This window comes from Mus caroli, chromosome 7 (genome assembly GCF_900094665.2).
Source record: "Mus caroli chromosome 7, CAROLI_EIJ_v1.1, whole genome shotgun sequence".
In the NCBI taxonomy this organism is placed as follows: Eukaryota; Metazoa; Chordata; class Mammalia; order Rodentia; family Muridae; genus Mus; species Mus caroli.
In genome coordinates, this window is record NC_034576.1 from 1605164 (window position 1) to 1626797 (window position 21634).

Consider the following 21634-nt stretch of genomic DNA (forward strand, 5'->3'; position numbering starts at 1 on the left):
CACCTTAGGGGCCTGGACCCTCACCTCTGACCCGTTAGCTTCTCCAGTTTAGGGGCTCATACTCGAGGGAGGCTGTTCTGGTCCCTGGTGCAGTGTGATATCCTGACATCTGGCTGGCCCCTCTGATCCCTCAGGGACCCAGCCTTCTGCATGTCCTGCCTAGCAGCTCAAGTGACCTGCCCTTTGTTGCCCTGTCATGTACTCTGTAGCGCTATCACTCCCACCATTCAATCTGGTTCCCAGTCCTGTCTTCAAGGGTCAGGCATCTGGGGCCCCACCCACCCCAGGGACCTGTAACTTATCCCAGCCTCCACCCAAAGTCCATTCCAGCAGTGGGGTTTCTGACTCAGAGGTGTGAGGAATCTGTATGTGAGTGGGTGCTTCCCACTGTACTGAGGCTGGGAGCCTGCACTGGGGGAAGGACCCCTCCCCTCTGATTTATCCTTCACTCTGTCCCCTCCAACCTCCTTTGCAGCAATGCTGGTGGGGATCCAGGCTATAGGTAAGTGTCCTGATTCTACATTTGGCCTCACCCTGCTCCAAGCCTCCCCTCTCTCTCCTTCTGGTCTCTGCTACTCCCATTCCACTCCCCAGACATTGCTGCCATCCAGCAGGGACATTGAATCTTCTCTAGAGTTAGCTGCATGCTGACCTATGGGAGAGGACCAAAGTTATGAGGCCAGTGATGGGGGGAGGAGTAGAAAGGTCATTTGACCCCCTTCTGGGGCAGAGGGGCCTGGGATGCCTGAATTCCCTGGTTCACAGTATCCTTCCACACAGCCCCCAGCATCTCTGAGACATTCCTCTCATTGCATCTGGGAGTCTGGGACCAGGTTCCAGCCTCCAGGGTAGCTGGCTTCCTGGTGGTAGCTTGTAAGGTAGTCCCCCTGCCTTGGTGTCACCGTAGACCCCCAGCCAACAGTACTCCTGTGTGGGGTCACAGCTTTTCCTTCATCCCTCAGAGCGACTCCGCCTGGCTGATGGTCCTCATGGCTGCGCAGGACGCCTGGAGGTCTGGCACAGCGGGCGCTGGGGCACCGTGTGTGATGACGGATGGGACCTTCGGGATGCTGAAGTGGCCTGCCGTGTGTTAGGCTGTGGAGGGGCGCTGGCAGCCCCTGGGGGTGCCTTCTTCGGGGAGGGCACTGGGCCTGTGTGGCTCAGTGAACTGAACTGTCGGGGCAATGAGGGGCAGCTGGGTATCTGTCCCCACCGGGGCTGGAAGGCCCATATCTGCTCTCATGAGGAGGATGCAGGCGTCGTCTGTGTAGGTAAAAAGATTCAAATTCCTCTTATGCTTATGGCCCCAGGAACCCTGCCCTTAGTTCCTGCAGATCTGAGTTGTCTAGAAGCTAATCAGTAACCAATTCCAGATCCCTATAAGACCAGGTGCCCCCTTCCCAAGGACCCCCAGCGTATGAGCACTTATTTCTGAACCACAGGAAATTCAGGCATCCAGGTCCTTCTGTCCCAGGGGTCAAATGACCTTTCTACTCCTCCCCCCATCACTGGTCTCATAACTTTGGTCCTCTCCCATAGGTCAGCGTGCAGCTAACTCTAGAGAAGATTCAATGTCCCTGCTGGATGGGGATTCATGGCTGGCACTGTCTGGGGAGCTAAGCCCCAGCTCAGAGGAGCCCCCTATAACTCACGGTGAGCACAGAGGACAGGCCTCCCATCCCGCACCCTGGTCGGACTCAGCTATGGGGGAAGGGTTATCCTGCAAACTTTTTTCTCTGGCAAGCTAGTCTCCTTCATTACCCAGAAATCCTCTGTCCAGAAATCTTTCAAACCCTCAGAAAAGAATCCCAAGACAGATGCCAAGGAGTCAGGAAGAGTGACCAGCTCAGATCCTGACTTCCTGATCATGTGTCACTTTCCTAGCTCCCCAACCAGCAGCAAGCTCACAGAATGGCCCCCGGAAGAAGAACCCCCGGCCACCCAAGCAGACCAAGTCCACCCGAGCCCCTGTACTGACAAATGGAGCTCCCCACCAAGGTAAAGCTCTACATTTCCCTGTCTTTCTGATCTGTGTGCTACGAGACCCTAGACCCTGCCAAACTGAGGACCCTAGACCTCCATTCAGCCTGTGACTCTCTAAGGAGACCAGCGTTCACAGTGCCCTTTCAGATCCAGTCAGGGCTGGCCACCCCCTCTTCTTTATCCTTCCTCTATGAGACCCAGGGGGATGGCCAGTCTCTTTTCTAAATTAGGTACTTGGCAGTCTTCTGCTGTTCCTGGGCCTCAGTTTCCCCAGTTGTAAACAAACAGGAAGCTGCCCCCTCCAAGCTGACATTAGACTAAGCCTTTTACAGTCTCCCATCTTCCCTGGCTGTATTCCTCTCCCCCACCCCTCCCCAGAGCGGCTGCGACTGGTCTCAGGTCCCCATGGATGTGCTGGCCGCCTGGAAGTCTGGCACGGTGGACGTTGGGGCACTGTCTGCGATGATGGATGGGACCTCCGAGATGCAGCGGTGGCCTGCAGGGAGCTGGGATGTGGGGGAGCGCTGGCCGCCCCTGGGGGTGCCAGATTCGGACCTGGTGAGGGACCTGTGTGGATGGATGACGTGGGGTGTGGAGGAGGAGAGGAGGCCCTCCGGGACTGTCCCCGAAGCCCCTGGGGACGGAGCAACTGTGACCACACCGAGGATGCAGGGCTGGTCTGCACCGGTATGTATGTATGTATGTATGTATGTATGTATGTATGTATGTATGTATGTGCGGCTGCCCACTCTTCAGATCTCAGCTCCTCTCTCCCCCAGGAAGCAGTAAAAGGCCTAGCCTCAGGTCTGTCTCTCTACACATTCTCTGGGAGAGGCTTAGCCTGCTGGGCCTCAGCTTTCTTGAGGGAGCAACTAGAAACTGGGACCAAGAGTAAGGGGCCATGGAAGGGCACTTGGGTGTTTCCTCCTCCATTGCTCCTCTCGTTCTCCCTCGCTCCCTGTCCCTCTTCCCTTCCTCCAGCCTTCTTCTTCCCTGTCAGCACCCATCCTGCTTCTTCACTGGTCTAACCCAGTATCTACTCACAGCCCTAGACTTCCACACCAGTAATGTGACCCTTGCAAACCTGCTCTAGTTTTCCTTCTTGGTATAAGTGCAGGCACTCATCCATCCTAACCGCTTATCACCCTGACCCAGTCTGTCCTCCTGTTTCAGGTTCTGCACCCAGGCTACGCCTTGCTGATGGTCCCCACGGCTGTGCTGGCCGTCTGGAGGTGTGGCATGGTGGACGATGGGGGTCGGTGTGTGACGATGCCTGGGATCTTCGTGATGCTGCTGTGGCCTGCAGGGAGCTGGGCTGTGGGGGTGCCCTGGCCGCCCCAGGGGGTGCCTTCTTTGGAGAGGGGACTGGACCCATCATCCTGGATGATCTCAGATGTCGAGGAAATGAGACAGCCTTGCGATTCTGTCCTGCGAGGCCCTGGGGTCAGCACGACTGTCACCATCGGGAAGATGCTGGGGCCGTGTGTGATGGTAAGGGTGTATGGGTGATGTCAATGGGGAAGGATGGGACACTGTGTGTGTCTGGTCACTGGACTGGATGGGAAAGAAGTGTTGTCCCAGTTCAGCCTTTACTTCCTGTGTGATTTCCCTCTTTCCCTATCTCATATTCTTATGTGAAACCTTATGCCAAGTTAACTAGGGGTAACTAGGTCTCCCTAAGGGGTACTGGATATTATTTGGTATTTGGTGTTCATAATGAGGGGGTGAGCCCTACTTCCTTGCTCCTAGTGGAAGCCAATCTTGCCTTGCTAGGTGCCTCCTCTTTTTTCTTACCTCCAAACTCCCTCCATTTCCTGCTCTCTCTACCCTCTTCTTTCTATCCACTTCTTGCTGCAGCTCAGAGTTGTGGAAGCCTTGGGCCTGTGTAGGAGGCAGTCCTGGAGGTGGTGCTAATGTCGTCTTTCCTGCCCCAGGCATGCCTCTCGGTGATGTGCAGCCTACAGTTCCTGCAGTGGACAGCAACAGCACAACACGCAGGCCTCTGTCTACCTCCGTGGGTCAGATGCCAGGCCCAGCAGGCACTTGGCCTCCTCCTGCTTCTCCTACTGCCCCTCCAGAGCCTGGGCCCGAAGCTGGTGAGTCCCTCTCTGTCCTAGCTCTAAGACTGTCTCCATGAAACCTGCTTACAGGAAGAAAGGTAGAAAAGAAGAGCCCAAACCTTGCTCATATCAGTACTTGATTAATGCTCTGCTGATAGCCTAAAATCCAGGGTTGCTTGTAAGAGTTCTCCCTTCTGTAGCTGGCCCTGAGCTGGAGAGGAGGGTGGGCGTGAGAGCCCACTGCCTAACGTCTGGGTTCTATGGTGGAACTGTTACAGTGTCCTCTGGCTAGCCACTGACTACTCTCCCAGAGGACCTGAGTTCAATCCCCAGCAACCACATGGTGGCTCACAACCATCTGTAATGGAATCTGACAGTGTACTTATATTAGAAAAAAAAAAAAGGAATTGTTTTGAGTCAGGCGGTGGTGGCACACACCTTTAATACCAGCACTCTGGAGGCAGAAGCAGAGGCAGCTTGGGCTACAGAGTGAGTTCCAGGACAGCCAGGCCTACACAAAGAAACCCTGTCTCAACAAACAAACAAACAAACAAACAAACAAACAAACAAACAAACAGGGCTCAGTTGGGTAAGTGCTTAACTTGCAAGCACAAGGATGTGAATTCAGATCCCCAGTGACCAAATTAAAAAACACTAGGTGCAGCAGTGGACATGTCTAACTCCAGCACAGGGTGGGAGAGATCCGTGGGGCCTGCTAGCCAGTCAGTCTGGCCAAATCAGTGAGCCCCAAGCTCAGCGAGAGACCCTGTCTTAAAACAACAACAACAACAACAACAACAAACCAAGCTAGAGAATGATGTCAACCTCTGGCTTCCACATGAACGCACACACACGTACATTCACACAAACACAAGTTGTCTCTCAGGACCAGAGGATGGTCCAGTAGGTAAAGGCCACCAAGCCTGATGGCCTGAATTTGATCCCTAGGACTCACACTGTGCATGGAGATCCCTGCCTCTTTAATTTTTCCTCTGACCTTCACATACATGTGGTGGCATACACACAGCCTTGTGCATACATACATGCACACACACACACACACACACACACACACACAAATAAGTAAATAAATAAATGTAATATTTAAAAACTCTAAAAAATAAAATAAAATAACCCCCTTGGTGCAGTGGGCACGGTACTCCTGCAATTCCAGCAGTTGAGAGGCTGAGGCAGGAGGATTATTAATTTGAGCCCAGCCTGGGCTGCACTGTGCATTTCAAAGTGCATTGCAGAGGTCGCTACCATGTTCTGTTTACCTGTTGATACACTAAGGAGCACCTTTGAGTTATTGTGACTAGCATAGCATTTACAGCAAGAGTATGCTAACAGACACTTTCAAGTTTTTAGAATCACGTCTATCTTTGTTCATGTACGCATGTATCATGGTACATATCGGTTAGAGTGTAGTGGTACCTGCTCTGTGCTCCTGATTGGTCTCACAATCGCACCACTGGCTGTTGACATCTTTATTTACCAATTGGATTCAACTGGAGGCCGGGTCCTTCATTGCCTTGTGTGCAGATACTTGTGTAAGCAGTTTGAGGGACCAAAATTAATATTATAACACAAGCAGCATTAAGCCAAACCCACTTCATTCCCCCCCCCCTTTTCACCCAACTAACAGGGCTCTTTTATCTCAGACATAAATTGAGCACAACTATAACAATTATGTAAATTACAAAGTATGATGTACAAGTAACATCTGGGTCATCATATTTGTCAGTTAGATAAAGTAGTCCACCATTCAGCCAAACTCAAAGAGTTTATACTTTTATATTTGAATTATGTTCTGATATTAGCTTGCATTACCATCTGAAAACCATCCTTTCAAATATATATCATCTCTCTCAATGCTAAACAGCTTGCGTTTCATTATGAGACTATAACTAGTAGACTATAACTATAACTAGACTATAACTAGTCTCATAATCCAAGAAAGAAAATCCAAGAAAGAAAGAAATATAACCTGAATATATAGGAAGCAGAAAAACATAGCTTCCAAAAACGTAAACAAATTGTGGAGACAGCTGCCTGCCTGGACAGCCCCTAACTTCTTATAACAGATGTCAGAGCATCTGTCTTCTGCTTTCTGGCCCAGAACCATCTGACAGACCTTGAAATAAAGCAGGACTATGAGGGGCTAGCTTACCCTGCCTTGGCAGAGCTTAGCAGTTGACTAGCCCACATCTGTTTGTCCTCTTTGGACAGGATTTTGTCTGTAGATGAATAGGGCAGTTTTTGTTTAGTGGTTACCTTGCCATTACTGGAGCAACACCATGTGGAGGTTTTGATGCTCAATTTCTTCTTTGAACCATGAAGAGGGTACTGTCAGGAGCAGGCATGTCTCTAGTCAGAATTTCTAATAATAATGAAATGATTAAATGTTAACAGATACATTCAAGTTCTTAAAATCATGTTTATCTCCGTGCGTGCATGTGTGCACACATGCCACAGTACACGCAGGTCGGAGAACTCTTTTTCTGCCATACACATGTCCCACAGAGCAGACTTCTGGGGTTGTCAGGCTTGAGGGCAGGTGCCTTCTTCACCCACTGAGCCATCTCGCCAACCCCCTTTCAATGTATTTCGGGTGTATCCCTAGGAGTGGAATTTCTATATCATATGGTAATTCTACATTAGCTTTCTGAGGAGCCAGCCAGCTCTGCTTGGCTTTGTGCAGTGCAGGAGAGACCTCGATCAGTGCCTGCTGCCTGAGCTGAAGGGTGATGAGGAGAAGCAGCGCGGAGGGAGCGGATGGGCGTTTAGAAAGGAAGGCAGAAGGCAGGTCGATGAAGGCTCAGAGTGCTATCTGGGCTCTTTGACCCTGACTCTTGCTTCTTTTTTTTTTCTATTCCAGGGTCCCCCCAGTTGCGTCTGGTGGCTGGACCCAGCAGGTGCTCTGGCCGGCTGGAGGTATGGCATGACGGACGCTGGGGGACAGTATGTGATGACAGCTGGGACGTGAGAGACTCAGCTGTGGTCTGCCGGGAGCTGGGCTGTGGGAGGCCTCGGCAACCAGACCCCGCAGCAGGCCGCTTTGGCTGGGGTGCAGGCCCCATCTGGCTGGATGACGTAGGTTGTATGGGGACGGAGGCTTCACTGTCAGAATGCCCTGCTGCTTCCTGGGGGAAACACAATTGCGCCCACAATGAGGATGTCGGGGTTACCTGCACTGGTGAGGATGCACTAGCCATCCACTGGCTCTAGGAGGGCTTCTAAGTGGAAGCAGTGGAGGCTAACGGTGGCATTAACTTGACTGAGTACTGCAAGCTCCAGCTCTGTATTGGGTATTTAGCTCATATAACCTCATTCAAATTGCCTATGTCTAGCCAAAGTGAGGGCTAATTCCCATGAATTCTGGCAGTGCATTCCCCCCATTTATAGGGGTCTGCTTTACAGCTCCACTGCTAGATACTGAGCTAGGAGCTGGTTGCTCAGAACAGAATGAACACGCCTCATGGAGAGCAAGGGGAACACAGACAAGTTATTGAAAACCAGCAGTGTTTGGGAGGTCTCTGAAACCACACTGACATTCCTTCTGTTGCTAAAGGACTCCCAGAAATGAGAGAGGTGTGTGTGTGGGGTTGTATTTCAATATACTGAAGATGCAGGTTAAGTTCAGCCAAGGGAAAACAAACACATGTGGAATGGAGTTTAGGTGTGAAGTCCTGGTGTGTGTGGGAGAGGTATAAACTGCTGGATTAGCCCAGCAACAGGTGTGTGACAACATGAGAGAAGAGCCATCCAGATGTGCTAGTCTTGATGTCTACGGGGATTGTTTGTTTGTTTGTTTATTGGTAGGGGCTTGATTGACCACGTTCAGGGCTGTTCAGAAATCACATTGTCAGTATGGACTTAACATGGTGCAAACTGCCTCCCCTAAACATATAAAGAGTTTCTTACCAGGCAAGACCATTCCAAGGGCTTAGAGGTCATCTTCCTAGAGCCAGGGCAAAGCCCCCAAGCAAAGCCCCCAAGCTTGTCTTGGGCATGATTCGTCCTTGACTGCCTAGGTGGCCTAACCAGAGAGACAGAATGTAGATATTGGTGACTCAGAGGGTAGAGTAAGTCATCAGGATAGTGCCTCTGTCTCCTCTGGGAGCCACGGGAGGATGGGGAGCAGGGAACTGGCTTGTAGGCTTCATGCCACTCTTGAGGTCACTGAATATGAAAGAAAAGGCAGTGGTAATAGAGCAAGCCTGTGGTACCAGCCCTTGGAAGGCTGAGGCAGGAGGATTCTTATGAATTTAAGGCTATCCTGAGCTATAGAGACCTTGTCATGGGAAAACAAACAGGGGCTAAGTGGTTTAAAGTGCTGGCTGATTTTGAAGAGGACTCAGGTTTGATTCCCAGCACCCACATGGCAGCTCTCTAACTCTACTTGGTGGGTAGGGAATCTGATGCCCTCTTCTGGCCGCTGCAGGCACTGAACTCACATGGAACACAAATATTCATGCAGGGAAAATACATCAAATAGAAGTAAATCTTTAGTGTGTGTGTGTGTGTGTGTGTGTGTGTGTGTGTGTGTAAGAAAGCCAGGCGTGGCGGGGCAGACCTATAATCCTAGTTACTTGAGATGGTGTAAGAGATCACAAGTTCAAGGCCTGCCTGGACAGCTTTGCTCCTGTCTCAAAGAGTAAAAACATATGCAGCTGATACATTACTAAGAGATGAGGCCCTTAAGGCAGCAGTTTTCAACTCATGGGTTGTGACCCCTTTAGGGGTTGAAGGACCCTTTCACAGGGGTCACTTAAGTCCTGGAATAATCAGCTATTTATATAATGATTCATAACCATAGTAATATTACAGTTATGAAGTAACAACAAAAAATACTTTTATGGTTGGGGTTTACCACAACTAGAGGAGCTGCATTAAAAGGTCAAGTGTTAGGAAGGTTGAGAACCACTGCCTTAGGGTGTGTGCCTAGGAGTGGAGTAGCTATCCTGCGTTTCCCTGTTCCTTGACTTTAAAAAAAAATGACTTTATTATTTTTAACCATGTACATGCATTTGTTTGTATGGCACTCTTTCCTGCTGAGCTGTCCCTTCAGCCCCTAGCCCCAGCTTTTTGTGGAATCTGCATGCTAGCTTCCCAGAGTGGCTACACCACTAGACACTCCCACTAAGAGTGAAGGAGGACTCTGTTTCCTATTGGCTGTCATTTATTTCCTTGATGATAGTTTTCTGACTGGGATGAGATGGGATCTCAAAGTAGCTTTAACTGTTGTACCAGGCTCTTAATGACAGTTTTAATCCATCGGTAACACAGATGGCCTTTGATGGATCATATGACAAAAACCCAAGGTTATGAAGAGGGGAGAGAGGCAGGTAGGGGTGAGAGAGATAATCAGGGAATAATGCACTGTAGACATGCTCGAAATGGTCAGGGGACAAGCACACAGTCTAGATTGCCTTTATTTAGTTTTTAAGTGTGCAGGTATTTTGCCTGCAAGTGGATCTGTGCGCCACGTGCTTGTCTGGAGTCCTTGGAGGCCAGGAGAGGCCACCGGACTCTCTGAGATTAGAGTTACAGACAGTTGTGAGCCACTATGTCTGTGCTAAGAATCAAACCCAGGTCCTATGGAAGAGCAGCAAGTACTCTTAGCCATAGATCCATCTCTTCAGTCCAACAGACTTCTATTTTCTTAAGTGAAACGAGGGCGGAGGGTATGGGTTAGCAGGATAGGAAGAGGCCTTCCCCCATGATCTTATCTCTCCTCCCTCCCCGTCTCCTAGGGACCCCCGGCCTGGATACCATCTCAGACCCTTTCAGTTGGAGCTGGCTCCCTGGGCTGGGTAGAGATCAGGATGCCTGGCTCCCAGGAGAGCTAACTACCAAAGCCAGTCTCACCTCCAGTGTGCCACAGAAACCCACAAAGGCTCCAGGGAAAGCTCCCAAGAGTACCAAGAAGTGGGTGACTAAAAATGCAAAGAGACCAACCACTCAGCCCCCTGGGATGCCAACCACCAAACATTCCAGGGCCCCAGGCACCCCAACCTCCCTGCATCCAACAGCACGCACCTCTGAGTTACCAAAGAGACTGACCACTGAGGCCCCCCACAGGCAGACCTCACATACCACTGTAAGGCTGACCCCTAGGGCCCCCTGGGAATGGACCTCAGAGCCTGTGCTGTCACGGTCCACTCAAGGTCCCCAAGAAGTGACCTCTGAGGCCACCACAACGGAAAACCCTCAGACCTCGTTGGAGCCATCGGGTGAGAGCACAGAAGGCTCTCTGGAATCATCCCAAGATCCAGCTGCCACCCCAACTGCTGGAGTCCCTGTGTCATCAGGTGAGTAGTAGAGAGTTAAAAAGGTGGGGACAGGGAGGTGGCCCTGTACCTCCTAACCTGAGAGCCTCCCACCTCCCCCAGGTCCCTTCCGGGTTCGTCTGGCTGATGGGCCCAACAGGTGTGCTGGCCGGCTAGAGGTGTGGCATGCCGGACTCTGGGGAACAGTCTGTGATGACAGCTGGGACATCCGTGATGCCACAGTGGCCTGCTGGGAGCTGGGTTGTGGAAAGGTCCGGCCCCGAGTAGGCAAAACGCACTATGGCCCTGGCACTGGGCCCATCTGGTTGGATGACATGGGCTGTAAAGGAAGTGAGATGTCACTGAGTGACTGCCCCTCGGGGGCATGGGGGAAGCATAACTGTGACCACGAAGAAGACGTTGTGCTCACCTGCACTGGTACCAGGGAACAGCGAGGGAGGCCGAGGTGGTGGAGTTAGAGTGGGACAGAATGGCGTCTAGTGGGCTAGAGGGGACTCGGCGTTGGTGTCTAAAGGTCTAAGGAGCGGGCTGGAGGGGGCTTAGTGTGAGAACAGGAAAGGGTTACTTCGGGAGATTCTGGCAGGGAAGGGAAGCCCAGGGGGGAGGACCTCAGCTAGCAGGAAGAGGCACAAGCTACCTGTCTCTCCCCCAGGCTACACGGGTGATGACGACTATCCTTCCTGGACCTGGGACCCTACTTCCGGAGAGGACCTGACCAAAGGGACCACAGAGGCTGCGCGGCCTGGACATTCACTTTCCTGGGCTACCACTACCAACACTGAAGTCCTCTCTCCAGCAACACAGAGCCTTCCAGACACGGGTGAGGGGCTCAACCTGGGTGCATATGCCAAGGCATGTGTGATGAGGTCAGAGGAAAAATGGTGGAGCTCTATCCACAAGCTCCTTTACCCACCGGGCCATGGTGTCCACCCGGTTTTGTTCTGTTTGTTTTGTTTTTGAGGTGCTATGTCATGTATCCCAGACTGGCCTTGAACTTGCTATGTGGCTGAGGTTTGCCTTGAACTTCCTGTCTTCCCCTCCCAAGTATTGGCAGTACAAACATATGTGCTACTGTGGTCAGCCATAAAGATCTCTCTAACAGCTAGCCTAGGCCTCCATGTCCTGGCAGGCTTGCCTAAATGTGTTCCACTCCTGGGCTTGACAGTATTCCTCTTCTCCAGAGTGCAATGGGACAGCATGTGGCTCTGAGCGATCAGAGGGCATCAGTTAGTACTGAGCCTACCAAATCGACCAGGCAGCGGCCCCTCAATCCAGAGCATCTGCAGGAATGACCCAGAGCCCTCAGCTCAGGGTTGTCCTGTAAGCACATGGTCCCACAGTCAGCAGACGCATACCCAGTCTGGCAGTCCATGCGTTGTCCTGGTCAGGCTCTAGGTCAGACACAGACAGGACCCTCCTGGAGCACAGGTTCTAACTCCTGCCCTTCCCAGCCCCACCCATGAAGGTCAGTGCCTTACATGACATCTATCAGTCCTTCTGTTTCTCCATGGCTTCTGTTTTGCTATGGTCTGTGTCCTCCCATCCCTGATGCTAACTCGGGGATCTCCATCCACCCTGGCCCCTGAGCTGCCACCCTGCATGTTCTCTGTCATCTCCCATCCAGCTCTGTTCCTATGGCTCCCATGGGTGATCTCTCTACTCCTGCACACTCTGCTGCCTGTGAACTTTTCCTTTCTTACCAACTTCTTCACTTTATCAGCTACATCTTAGAACTCCATTTTGCTTTTCTCCTGGTGTCTTTCTCCCATTGGATTCGTTCCCACTCTCTTTTCCTCTTTAGTACTCTGTTTTTCCCAGTGCAGTATCTCTTGTTTTTTTCCTCAGTTTTTCTTTAAAGTTCTATACTCCTTCCACACCTTTTACATTTTTTAAAGTTATTATTTTATGGGTATGGTTGTTTTTGCCTGTAGGCATGTCTATGCCATGTGCATACAGTTCCCACACAGGCCAGAAGAGGGCACCAGAGTCCTGGCCAGAAGAGGGCACTAGTGCTCCTGAAACTGGAGTTACAGACGGGCATGCGCAGGGAATTGAACCTGGCTTCTCCAGGAGAACAGCCTGAACTATCTGTCCAGCCCCTGTATCTTCCTTTCAAGTCACCATCTCACCCCATTTCTCAGTAGTTTGCTTTTTCTTTTTTCTTTCGTTGTCCCAGCTGGCCTAGAACTCCTGTTCTCCCCCTGCCTCCACCTCCCCAGCCCTCGGGTCACTGGGCATGTACCACCTTGCCTGTCACTCATTGTATTTCACGTGACTTCCTCTCTTCTTTCCTTCCTGGGTTCCCCCTCCACTGTCTTTTTCAGACCCTCTGCTTTTATCTCCTCCCTTCTGTAGCTTTCCCCCTTTCCTTCCTTTTTCTTTGTTAGATTGATTGATTGTATATGTGTGTGCATACACACCTGTGCTCGGGGCTATATGCCACAGTGTGTGCTCGCACACACACTCATATGTATGTGTGTATGCACGAGTGTGTGTGTGTACACTTCCATGCATGGATTCGTGTGTGTGCATGCGTGAGAGTGTGCACAAGTGCACGTGCTTGTGTGTGTATATATGTACAACTTGCATTGAGTCAGTCTTCTCCTTTTACCATGTGGGTTCCAGGTATATAACTAGAATTGTCAGGCTGGGTGCCGATCCATCTCATCTGCCCTGTCTCTAATTTATTACTCCAGCCACCTGTCATTCATGTCCCTCTTTCCTCCCTTCCCCTTCTTGAGACAGGATTTCCTTTTTCTTTTTAAGATTTATTTATTTTATGTATATGAGTACACTGTAGCTGTCTTCAGACACTCAGCAGAGGGCATCAGATCCCATTACAGATGGTTGTGAGCCATTACAGATTATGTGGTTGCTGGGAATTGAATTCAGGACCTCTGGAAGAGCAGTCAGTGCTCTTAACTGCTGAGCCCTCTCTCCTCTTTCTTTTTTTTTTTTTAAAGATTTATTTATTTATTACATGTAAGTACACTGTAGCTGTCTTCAGACACTCCAGAAGAGGGCGCCAGATCTCGTTACGGATGGTTGTGAGCCACCATGTGGTTGCTGGGATTAGAACTCTGGACCTTCGGAAGAGCAGTCGGGTGCTCTTACCCACTGAGCCATCTCACCAGCCCTCTTTTTCTTTCTTTCCTTCCTTTTCCTCTCTTACTTTTCTCTGCCCCTCCCCACTTTTGAGCTGTTCTTTTATAGCTCAAGCTGGGCTTCTCTATGTACCCGAGACTGGCCTTGATCCCCTGACTGCACCCATCAATGCTAGGATTACAGGCACGCAAACTCCAACTTCTTTTCAGTCAGCTACTGCCATGTTCTGAGTCACACTTTCTGTTTTTTAATTCTGCTAGCTTCAGTCCTTTCTCCCTCCCCCTCCCCCTTTTTCTCTGTGTCTCTTGGCTCTCATTTCAGTGAGAGAGGACACTATTTGTGTCCTACCCGCTGCCTTTCGCACCCCTGTTTCTCTGTCTCCCTCATTTCTCTCTGCATACACCTGTTGAATGCTCCTTGCCTCTCTCCGTATGTCCCTCTGCCTGCCACTGATCGGTCCTTTCTGGAACCCAGCATGCACAATCAGGCCTGCCTAGGTAGGTACCTGCTCTTCTGCCTAGCACCTCCTTACGTCACGGGTGCAGCACATTTTGATTGGCCACCAGGATCCCTGTTCCCCACCTGTAGAGTTGAACTAGGGAGCCGACTTCAGGAACGTATAACGTGGAGCCAGGAGTACCTCTTGCTGGTATCGAGGTTGATCGTTAGAATGCTGGAATCAGAAGTGAGTTTTTAGAGACCCCGTTCCTTGTTCAAGTGTAGCTGCATTTCCAGACATTCCACACAATTCGGGCAGTTTCTCTGTCCTGCAGCGCCCCCTCGTGGTAGAATTGAGCGCATGGCGAGGCACTGCCCACTGCAGAGACAGCTGAGGCAGGGGGATCCTTGTAGGGGGAGCGGGGCAAATAAATTAGAAGTACAAACTGTACAAGCAAACTCTTGGGACAATTTTATGTATCAAGGGTTAGAAGAAGGTGTGGTAGTAGGATGAGACTGTTTCAAACAATTTATATGTGTCTTATGTATATATGTGTGTGGTATGTATGTAGGTATAACTGTATGTAAATGCTTGTGTGTGTCTCTGCAATGTGTGGACAGTGTGTGTGGAGGCCAGAGGACAACGTCCGGTGCTATTCCCAGGCACTATCTAAACCTTGTTTTTATGAGACAATGGCCTGAAGCTCAACATCGAGGCTAGGCTGGTGACGCATAAACCTGGGAGATAGCCCTGTCTCTGTCTGCCTACCACTAGGATTGCAAGAGCAGCCAGCACACCCAGCTTTATATTTTCTTTAAATGTGTGCTCTGGGGCTCACACTCCGTTCCTTGTGTTTGCAAAACAAGTAATTTACAAACTGAGCTATCTTCTGGCTCTTGTTTGCTGCTGAGAGCTTCTTTTTCCATAGCCTAAGCTGGCTTGGAAGTCACTGTGTAGTTCAGGCAAGCCTTGAACTCCCAGTGGTAGGATTATAGGCATGCATCATGATGCCAACCTAATGCCATTCCCTCATTGTACTGGGATGAAGTGTGCTGCCATTCAAAGCACAAGCCTGGGCTCTGACTCACTTAGCTGACTCCAGTCCAGACACCACAAGGACTGGAGCAAGTTGTGTGACTGCACGTTCCAATCCAATGTACAGAAGGCCCGTGTCATCACCTATAACAGAAAACATTGCTTACTGAAACAGTTCATAGGTTCAGGATCCCAAGGTTGTACTGATTATAGAAGAGAAATCAAGAAAGGCCTTCCAGAAATGTGATATTATCCTTCAGCAGAGGAGAGCAAAAAGAGAAGTGTTGTTTAATTCATTCATTCATGTGCCATGGCATATGTGTGGAGTCAGAGGACAGCTTCCATTTTCTACTTCCACCAAGTGGGTTTTGGCAGAGTATAACTGAGGTCATCAGGATGTACAGTGAACAACTTTACCCACTGTTCCCAGGAAGGGAATTCTCAAGTGACCAAAGGCCCGTGGGAGAAAACCTGCACAGTCACATGGTTAAGATTCTTCTTAAGGACTTGTTTGTGGTTCAGGCATGGCGGTGCACACCCTTCATCCCAGAACTCTGGAGGCAAAGTATGTGGATCTATGTGAGTTTGAAACTAACCTGGTTTATATAGCAAGTTCCAGAACAGCCAAGCTACACACACACACACACAGACACACACACACACAGACACACACACACAGAGCTCAATGAGACCAGAAGAGGACATCCGATCTAAAGCTGGCATTACAGGCAGTTGTAAGCTGCCCAAAGTGTGGGTTGGAAACCCAAAAGATGCTCTTAACCACTAAGCCATTTCTCTCACCTCAGCAAGGGTAGGCTCTAAGCTCTAAGAAGGGCCTCCATGGATCTCTCTGGCTGCTAGAACATCATCACAGATCTAGTGGCTCATGTTCTTGATCTTCTGTAGGTCAGACTTCATGGGTCTCACTGATCTAAGATCAGGCAGGGCTGATCCCTAGAGGAGATCTGCCTTCTTGACTTTTCCAGCTCCAGCCCCTTCCTTCGTCAAAGCCCGGAGTGTGTTGCCTTTCTCTGGGCTTAATCGTGTCTTTAGTCTTTCCCCTGTGATTCATCCTGGAAAGGTTTGTGTATTCTAAGTATTTATGAGACTCAGGAATTTTTTTTTCTTTTTATTAATTATTTATTGTCACCCATTTATTTATTTATTTTAACTGTATTATGTTTGTGCATGTGTGTATGTGTGTGCTATAGCTTAAAAAAGGCTGCTTGGGACAGCATGATACTTCAGTAGATAAGGTACTTGGTGACAAACCTGCCAAGTATTGTTGGAGCACATGTGGTGGAAGGCACACATGCACTAATAAATACATGTCATTTTAAGATGTAAAGGGAGATTGGAATTCCAGGCCAGCATCAGCTACATGAGTTCAAGTTCAGCGTGAGCTACCTGAGACTGTGTCAAAAAAATATTGCTGTGAACGGAATCAGTGCATGCATTTGCTCTATGAGATAACCTCTTCAGTTTCTGCGTTTACTAGCCAAGAGCATCCTGACTGGTAGCCAAGGTGACGTAGGTTGTAGAGGGGCTGAATGATGGGTCAGCTGTGGTAATGAGCAGCAGGAAAACGTGGGAGGGAGGGCCCAACTTTCTTCCTCACACATCTGCAGATGACCAGGGCGGTTATGAGTTTTCCTGGACGTGGGATACACCTTCAGGACGGGGTCTGTCCAAGGGGACCCCCACCACAACCAAGCCTGGATCCACAGTTACCACTAGCACCAGCAAGAGTCCGGGCCACCCCTTTCCAGTTCCAAGGGCTCGTGCAGACACAGGTGAGGCATGGGCAAAGAAGAGGCCTGGGGAGTATGTGTCTGGGGTACAGAGATGGGCTCCAAGTTCCCAGGGGTAACCTACTTCTTACTTCAAAGATCAAGCAGAGAGACAGCCTCGAACTCACACACTTCCTCCTGCCTCTGACTCTGAAATGCTGGGGTTGAAAGCATGGGCCACCACGCCTGACTAACTCACTTCTTTTCATTCAGTTTAGAACCCCAGCCCAAGCGATAGATATGGTTGTTTCTCCCTCCTCAATAAAATCTCTCTGTAAACTCCCATATAGACATGTTCAGACCTGTGTCCCCTGGGTGATTCCAAATCTTGTCAAGTTGACAGTGAACGTTAATTAGCACATAGAGTCTCACTGTGGGTGTTTCCTAGGACTCTTCTCGTATCCCAAAGCGTGTTCATCTTTCTGGTCCCCTGGGCTCTTTCTCCACTCTGTACTTGTAGGCATGTGTGTTCCCCGCATAGGCCACCAGGTGGCGTCAGGGACCTCGCAAGAGTTGAGGAGGAGGGGCACTAGGGCCTGGTGAAGTCTGCCGGTGACCCATGATGTCACGAAGATCTTTGCCTTCCCATTGGTCATCTCCTCAAGGGACTTTGCGGAATACGTAGATAGGGCAATAGGGCAGACTGACCTCTGACCGATCTGCTGCCCCTCTTTTCTCCAACTCCAGGTTCACCAAGGAAGCCAACACCTGAGCGCCGGCCGCTGCCCACCTCAGCCAGGATAGTACACACCACCTCATCCCCTGCTTCCTCCACTTCACCAGAGCCTTCTGGCTCACGGCAGACCTCTGGCTCCTGGCCACAACTCATCCCAGACGCAAAGCAGGAGGGGACCTCTAGCCCCCCCAAACCATCTCCACTCACCCCAGGACTTCCCTCCCCAGCAACCTTTGCCTTGTCCACTCCTAATACCAGTTTGCTTCCAGCACGTTCCCCAGAGCTTTCAGGCAGCCCAGCACCCACCTCCCCTGAAGGGCTAGCCTCTGACTCCTCTATGCTATCAGAAGTGAGCAGGCTTTCTCCTACCTCAGAGCCGACTCCAGGATCTGACACAACACCAGCACCTGAAGTAATCCCAGGAAGTTCTGACTCCTCAGACCTCCCCATGAACACCAGGACCCCCACACAGCCATCCACAGCCTCTCACCCCACCAGCGCCCCTCAACCTACCACAAACCCTCAGCAACCCGGGAACTCCCACCCGGCCACAAGTCCTCAACCTCCCACCAACACTCACCCTTCCACCTCAACCCCTGCCACCCCTACCTCAGAGTCCCTTCCATCCTCCCGGAAGACAGGATTTTCCTCTCCCACTAAGCCTAGCCTAAACCCAGAGTTGACCTTTGAGGAAGCCCCATCCACAGACACATCCCAGATGCAGAGCCCAGAGCTCTTTCTAGCCTCGGAGTCTGGCCCCTCCAGGCCCTCTCCAGCCTCAAACTTGGACCCACTATCCACAGATGCCTTCCAACCACCCAGAAGCCAGACCTTACATTCAGCTTCAGACCCCATGGTGACCCCCGACCTTCCCATCTCCTCTGTGGCCCACCCATCGGATCAACCTTCCCCAGACCACCTCACTCAAGGGCCAACCCCTAATCACAACCCAGATCCTTTTGGGCCATGTGTGTCCCCAGTACCACCAGTAAGGGTCATGGCTTGTGAGCCACCTGCCTTGGTGGAGCTAGTGGGTGCTGTGAGGGAGGTGGGTCACCAGCTGCAGAGACTGACCTGGGCCCTGGAGCAGGACCGGCAGGAGCGCCAAGTCCTGGCACTGGGTCTAGCCCAGTTGGTAGAGGCTGCTCAGGGGTTGGGGCAGCTGAGTGAGACTGTAAAGAGGCTAGCAGAGGTGGCCTGGCCCCCCAGCACTCCTGTGCCCATGACCACCACCACAGAGGAGGAGGAGAGGCCTCTGAGGGGAGATGTGTGACCCACTCTGAAGTTCACGGTGCTTAAGATACTCTTAAACAAAGTGTGTAAAATCAAAGTGTGTACAATCAAAGTGTGTACAATCAAAGTGTGGCTGTTGTTACTGGGGAGCAAGGGCTCTGGAGGGACAGGGTTACAATGCTGATCCTAACTTGTCAATGCCACCTGCGATGGCGTTGGAGATCATGGTGAGGTGATGGCAGTTGATGCTCATGTGCTCATGGTATTGATGATGATGGCAGGGTGACGGTGGTGTTCATAGGGATCATGGTTAGTGACAGGATGGCGCTTATGATGAAGGTCATGGTGATGGTCACAATGCTGTGATGGTGGTTGTGGTGATGGGATGATGGCAATAATGGTGTGATGATGTCAGTGGCGATGAGCATGATGACAAAGATGGTGTGGTGGTGTTGTGGTATAATGATGAAGATGGTGGTCACGGTGTTACGGATGAAAGCCATGATTGTGTGTGGATGGTGATGGTGGTGTTAGTTGTGAAGGTTATGATGGTGTGTGTGGGGGGTAATTTTGTGGTGACTGTGGAGATGGCGTTGATAACAAACAGTGATGATGGTATTGGTGGTGGCGATGGTGAACTGTGGATGGTGGTGATTACAGTGGAGATGCTATTGATGGTTATGGTGAAACACACACAGTGAGTGTGATGGTGATGATGGTGGTGATGAAGAGGTGATGTTGGTAATGGCGGACACATGATGACACTGATGTGCTAGCAATGCTGGTGCTAATGTTGATCATGCTAGTGGTGATCATTATGAAGTCCTGACATTGATGAATCTCTGGAGGCAGGAAGCTGTCTCAGCCATGGTGTGCCCAGCTTTGAGGACAGAGCACACAGTTCATGAGTCCAAATAGGTGGGACAACATCATCGTCATATGGACAAGCACTTATGGGGTGTGTCTGTATCAGACTCTGTTTGAAGCAATTCTTACCCTTCCTAATGCTACAACCACTTAATACAGTTTCTCACGTTGTGGCGACCCCCAACCATAAATTTATTTTTGTTGTACTTCATAGCAGTAATTTTGCTACTGGTACAAATCATAAACATCTGATATGTGGATGTCTTCTGTGACCCCTGTGAAGGATGACCCTCAGGTTGAGAACCGCTGGTTTAGCGGCTCTGCAGCCGGCTGTCGTTCCATCTCCGTTAACACTGGCTGGGGAGGGTACTGTTACCACAGCTCAGCAGCGGAGGAGGAGATGCACTCTCAGCCTGGACGCCGGGGTGGAGTCCTTGCTAGGGGTAGTCCTAAGCCAGCTACTGAGCCTCTTAGTCTCCAATCCCCACCTATAAACGGGGATAATAATAGTGTATGTCTCATGGGCATGCGGAGATGGCTGGACGGGAACATTGTAATTCTGAGCACGCTTAGGCTCTGCAGGGTACGTGGTGAGAGTGTCTGATCTGTTGTCCCCGTTTTGTGCCCCAGTCCCTGCAGCAGCCTTGATTAGCAACCCAAATCTGTCTCCTCCAGACCCTTTTGAGAGAAGGTTCCATGCATGTAGCCCAATCTGGCATGTCATTCAGTGTGTCATGGATGCCCACAAGCTTCTGACCTTCTTGTCTGCATCTCCCAAGTGCTAGGAATGAAGACGTACAATATCATACTTGGTTTTATGCACCATTGAAGGTTGCACCTAAGGCTTCATGTATACTGGGCAAGCATTCTACCAACTGAATTTCATGTCCAGTTCAGATAGGATTATGTGGCCACATCGAACCAACTGGGCTTGTGTCTAGTCTTGCAGCCTGTATAGCTCGGGAATTTTTGTTCATTTCTCAGAGCCTCAGTTTTCTCCTCTGTAAAATGGGAATATTAATCACACTAAGCTCACAGGATGAGGATTACCATTGAGTTAGTTCATGTACAGGCAGAGATGCCAGGTGGTACAGATCCACTTATGAAGACTGAGCCCAGGCCTAGTGAGATGGCTCAGTGGGTAGACACTTGCTATGTATGCCCTGATGATCTGGGTGCCTGGAACCTAAATAATAGAAGGAGAGAACCAACTCCCATAAGTTGTTCCCTAACCTCCATATGCACCCCCAATAAAGTGAGTGAATTAGTGGAAAAACCCCTTAAAAACAGAAGTGATCCCAGACACAACTAACTATGGCTCTCTGTGCCTAGCATGTGAACTCTGTGTGTGTGTGTGTGTATGTGTGTGTGTGTGTGTGTCAGAGAGAGAGAGACAGAGAGAGAGAGACAGAGAGAGATGAGACAGAGAGAGAAGAGAGCACTCTCTCTCCTAGGACTGGGACTTCAGGCAGGCACCGCCTGAAAACTACTTCCCATCCACATCGCTGCGGCCCTGCAAGGGAGGAGTCATCGTCTGCTTTGCAGAAAGGACTCAGGGCCCTCTAGCCCATCATCAAATCCACACAGTAGAGCTGCAACCCAGCCCTGGAACAATAATGGCCATGCCCCTTCTTTGACCTCGTCCTGGGGTTCCAGATTAGGACTTTTATGACTCACCCATCTTAGTGACCAGAGCAGGTGCCTTCCTATATCTGCACCTCTTCTTACTGGTCTGAAAACTGAGGACCAGCTTAGAAGACACTCCACCCCTCTAACTCCAGTTCTGACCCCTAAAACTGTGGCCAGGAAACCAGTCCCTCCTCCTCTTCCCAGATCACGACTCAGAGGTCACTGAAGGTGACGGAGCCTGGCGCCCCTACACTCCTGTAAAGGCCAGTAGGGTCCAGTTACTGATTCGGGCAGGGAGTGGGATAATGCCCAGGGGTCTTAATAGATGGACACTCTGGTCCCGCCAGCAGGCAACGGCATATGCAGGGGACTCTCTGGTCCTAAAATCTCATTAAGCCAAAGACTTAAATAACTACTGAGAGCTAAACTTGGGAGGATAGGGCTTCTGCTGCCTTCTCCTTCCTGTCCTGGCTCATTAGAGTGTCATAGAGCAGTACCCCAGATTGGAAAAACAGTTGTCTCTA

At 50.5% G+C, this 21634-nt stretch overlaps 1 protein-coding gene across 1 annotated transcript; it reads left to right on the forward strand.

Annotated features, from left to right (window-relative positions):
- The first annotated feature begins 471 nt into the window (after positions 1-471).
- Ssc5d (scavenger receptor cysteine rich family member with 5 domains) lies at positions 472-18654 on the forward strand. The gene is made up of 13 exons (XM_029479207.1): positions 472-502; positions 963-1271; positions 1540-1653; positions 1885-1998; positions 2362-2670; positions 3157-3474; positions 3918-4079; positions 6922-7239; positions 9800-10357; positions 10439-10753; positions 10989-11156; positions 16544-16708; positions 17393-18654. The coding sequence occupies exons 1-13, from the start codon at positions 478-480 to the stop codon at positions 18652-18654; spliced, it is 4137 nt and encodes a 1378-aa protein (XP_029335067.1). The 5' UTR covers positions 472-477.
- Positions 18655-21634: the final 2980 nt, after the last annotated feature.

What these genes read in the sequence shown, in the direction of transcription:
- Ssc5d (XM_029479207.1), top strand. Translation starts at nt 478, where the DNA reads ATGCTGGTGGGGATCCAGGCTATAG. An exon ending in TGCAGGGCTGGTCTGCACCG is followed by an intron (nt 2,671 to 3,156) that starts GTATGTATGTAT and finishes CTCCTGTTTCAG; the next exon opens with GTTCTGCACCCAGGCTACGC. An exon ending in TGGAGTCCCTGTGTCATCAG is followed by an intron (nt 10,358 to 10,438) that starts GTGAGTAGTAGA and finishes CACCTCCCCCAG; the next exon opens with GTCCCTTCCGGGTTCGTCTG.